General features: G+C 39.0%; 1 protein-coding gene across 1 annotated transcript; it reads right to left on the reverse strand.

Moving 5' to 3' along the window:
* Window positions 1–621: 621 nt before the first annotated feature.
* Window positions 622–1,314, reverse strand: LOC135218161 (nematocyst expressed protein 3-like). The gene has a single exon (XM_064254311.1). The coding sequence runs from the start codon at window positions 1,312–1,314 to the stop codon at window positions 622–624; it is 693 nt and encodes a 230-aa protein (XP_064110381.1).
* Between the last annotated feature and the right edge of the window lie 3,181 nt (window positions 1,315–4,495).

Below are 4,495 nucleotides of genomic sequence, written 5' to 3' on the forward strand. Positions count from 1 at the left end.
TCCAGTGCTAACAACAATTGGGAAGTGATCACTACTGTACCTATCATCGATCACTCGCCAATTGAAGTCCATAATGGCATCGGCACTACATATTGACAAGTCGATGGCTGTTAAAGTACCGGTCTGTACATGGAAATGGGTGGGTTCTCCAGTGTTTAGAACACCAACATTTTCACTTTCAATAATGGATGACAGGCAATTTCCTCTCCCATTAGTAATTAAACCCCCCCATTAAGGATTTCTTCCATTCATATCACCTAGGATGATGAAAGGCAGAGGAAGCTGTCTGATGAGATTACAGAAATCAGTACTAGGGAAAGCTACATTTGGTGGAAGATATACAGAACAAATTGTATATTTACGAGCCAGAAACAATTGCACTGCAACAGCTTGCAAAGAAGAATTAACAGGAAAATGCTTGTGTGGAGTATCATGGCGAACATATTTTGATTTAGATCTGAATGGTAAGCAACATATTCTTTGGGGCAAGGAATAAAATCACTGCTGAGCATAGTCTCCTGCAAAGCTATGCAAACAGGAGACAACTCAAAAATTAGCATTTTGAGCTCCTCCCATTTAGCTCTCAGGCCCTGACAATTCCACTGAAGAAAATTTAAGAATTTACTTGAGTTTAGAGGCCTTGATAATAGGGCCTCTTTGAAGATATTTTGTCTTCGTAGGGTTGCCAGGAATTTGGGGAATCCTGCTTTGCTTTTTCTTAGAGGGAGACTGCCTGCCACCCTCAGCCTCCTTTCTTTTTGGGACTGGCATTGTTACCTGCACACAGGAAGCAACTTCTGGTTCTTGGCTGGCTGCCTCTGTAGCTGGTGTTCCAGGCTCCCAAGAAGCCATTGCATCAGCCAAGGAGGGCGACCCCCCAAAAGAGGCATGCACATCAGCAAGGACAGACGTATATTCCAAATCATTTACACCAGTCAAAACTGATGCTGCTTCCAAAGAAACTGATGCATCAGCCAAAGCTGATGCTGCCTCCGAAGAGGTTGATGCATCAGCCAAGGCTGATGCTGCCTCCAAAGAGGCAGGTGCACCAGGCAAAGCTGATGCTGCCACCAAAGGGGCTGGTGCGCTAGCCAAAGCTGATGCTGCCTCCAAAGAAGCTGGTGCACCACCCGAAGCTGATGCTGCCTCCGAAGAGGCCAGTGCTCCAGCCAAAGCTGATGCTGCCTCCAAAGAGGCCGGTGCACCAGCCAAAGCTGATGCTGCCTCCAAAGAGGCCGGTGCACCAGCCAAAGCCGATGCTATTTCCAAAGGGTTTTGCACATCAACCAAGGATGATGTTGCAGTCGTAGACATTTTAATTTGAGCTTTACCCAAGTTGTTTTTGCTGCTACTTTCTGTTACATGGGATTTTTGAATTTTTCCACCTGTTCTAAATGAGTTTGAAATAGTATTCGAATTAACTTTCCTCCTTCTCAATTGTTGTCTATTTGCAGCAACACTTGCAAAAGATACCCCTGGTCTTATATATTTGTTGAGTACTATTCTTCTGGCTTCTGCAAAAGTAACTTTCTCAAGGACTCTAGTATATTGTACTTCTTTCTCAAAAAGGAAAACATCACACGAGTTCGAGGATGACTGGTGTGCTTCCCCACAATGAATGCATTTTGGTTCAGCATGGCAATCACCATGCTCAACTTCTCCACAATTTATACAAATTGCAGGGTTTCATTGCAACTTGGATCTACATGACCCAATTATATGCCCATATTCCTGACAGTAAAAACACCTCCTGGGTCTCGGCACGTACTGTTTCACTTTATATCTGTACAAAGCTGCTTTGACAAAATTTGGTAATTTAGAAGAACTGAAAGTTAATAATAACTGTGGCATAGGACACAATGCCCCATTTACTTTCTTTTTCAGTCTTTCCACCTTCAATACCCACTGATCTTTAAGTTCGTCTTCCAGTTCCTTTTCAGGATGAATCATAAGATGAGGAGCATATATAATTCCTTTGGTATGATTGAAGGTATCATGTGGTTTACATTCACTCTGAACTCCTCCCAGTAAACTCAGAGATTTCAATTTCTCACTTTCTTCTAATGATCTAGTCTCTACCAAAAGCTTATTTCTACCATGTGGCAATATCTTAGGTTCCCTCCCACAGCATTTTACAATATCCCTATGTACTTCAAAAATATTCATAACTTTATCCTCAAAGGTAATGGTTAGATATTTATCAAACTCATTAGGGACACATCCTCCAGATTCTTCTAAGGATTTTCTTCCTACAAAATTTCTTCTCCCTTGATGGGGAATATATGGTGCAAGTGTAACCCCACTGGTTTGAAGAGTCCTTCCCATGTCTGGTTCCGTACAGTGGTCATCAGGATTTTGGGGTTTTAAGTTCTTCATATAATGATAATTAGCAGATTCGTCTAGGTTTTCCCCATACCCACCATGGAGCCACATTTAGAGGATGCAATTCCCTTACTGGGGCACCCTAGGGGTACAACCTAGATATACACCCCATATTCAGTACTTTGAGGGTCGTCAGTCCATCGAGATCAGACCCAGCACCGAATGCAGGGTTTGACATAAAAGTTTCCCCTCGCTCGACCACGTTGGGTACTCCAGTTCTACGGGTGGAGAGCCATGCCGTCCCACTCCACCCTCCCTCAACTCCAAAGTACAGTAAGAGCAAGTCCAAATTCATGCTAAGGTCATCAACAAAATCCATCCGGACAGAGGAAGGAGAGAAATAATGAAAATAGGAGGAGGTGATACAGTGTACCAGGATTAGTCAGGAACCTCTGAATTGACCTTAATGGCATGGCAGTACCTACCGGGATGAATAAATCACCCCGCCACCATCGCTCAATTCTTCATTGCACCACGCAAGCCCCCCCCAATACAGCAAAGTTCCTGGTCACAAGGGGGGAAGGGGGCGTGGTGATATATATATATATATATATATATATATATATTATGATATATATATATATATACATATATATGATATATAGATATAGTATATATATATATATATATATATAGATATATATGTCTATACGATATATATATATAGATATATATATATATACTTATATATATATATACATATATACATATATATATGTGATATATATTATATATATATATTATATATATATATTATATATATATATATATCTATATATATTATATCTACTATATATATATATATATATATATCATATATATATATATATATATATATACATATATATAGATATATATACTATATATATATATCATAATATATATATATATATATATATATATATATATAGATAGATATATATATATATATATATATATATATATATATATATATATATATATAATATATATATATATATTTAGATATACGTATGTATATATTTATATGTATATGTTTATATATATATACACAGGCTACAATACACCTCTGACTCGCATATCTACAATAACAAAACCATAAACTTCCTTAAACGTCCAGATGATTAAACTTGAATATTCTCAATTTAGTTTCATCCGGAACTAAACACAAGAAAAAAAACGTTGCTTAAGATATATTTCCTATCCAGAACACGGGAATGAGAAGAACAGACGCGTCAGAGATTGAAAAAGCAATTTCTAGTCACAAAGACTTTGTTGTACATCAGCAGGACGAAGGTCTATTGTGAAAGAAGATTAGATTTCTCAGTCGTCTTGCAATCCTGCTTTCTAGTGCATGGAGTTTCTGCAAAGAACAAAAGCCATTAAAAGCTCGTGCATTCAGGCAAGGCTATTCTGTACATCACTGAATTAAGGTGACAGCTGTTTTATCATTATTTAGCTAGGGGTTCTTAACCTTTTTTTTTATTGCCACGCCCCTTCTAAGAGTTGGTCCTTCCCTCCTTTGCATCTAAGAGTTAAATTCCCTCCCAGATTTAAAGGAAAATGAAAAAAAATTAGAAAATGAAGGTGTTTGGAAGGATAGGGAGGTAGGTAAATAATTACAAAAGACGGCCAGCCCAACGAGCCTAACCAGAGTAGCAGACTCTAGGAAACTAACGATATAAGGCGATATACCTTTGTACTATAGTAAATTCACATCAACCGTGCATCTGATGTCTAGGCCAGTCCCTTACGACGCTCCTGATTGGCTGTTGATAAGCCAACCACAAGTATTGAAATTCTCGGTCTCTCTCAATAGAGAGTTCACACAGGCAGGATGAATGTTCAACCTCTACTGAGGGATACTTTTGAAAGACGTATCCCTCAGGAGAGGTGGAACATACATCCTGCCTATGTGAACTCTCTCGAGGGAGAGACTGAGAATTTCCAGCCCTGTGATTGGCTTATCAACAACCAATCAGGAACGGTTGATGTGAATCTACTATAGTCACAAACTATTTTAGCATCTTAGGAGCTTCCACGACAGAACCGCCGTCAGATTTGCTGATTCTGATTTACTCTCTTTTGCTGCAAAAGTTCGAGGAGAGAGAAGCGGCCGGACAGTGATTGTTAT

Source organism: Macrobrachium nipponense, chromosome 9 (assembly GCF_015104395.2).
Source record: "Macrobrachium nipponense isolate FS-2020 chromosome 9, ASM1510439v2, whole genome shotgun sequence".
Lineage (NCBI taxonomy): Eukaryota > Metazoa > Arthropoda > Malacostraca > Decapoda > Palaemonidae > Macrobrachium > Macrobrachium nipponense.

Excerpts from the sequence above, each read along its gene's own strand:
- LOC135218161 (XM_064254311.1), bottom strand. The coding sequence starts at position 1,314 with ATGTCTACGACTGCAACATCATCCTTGGTTGATGTGCAAAACCCTTTG.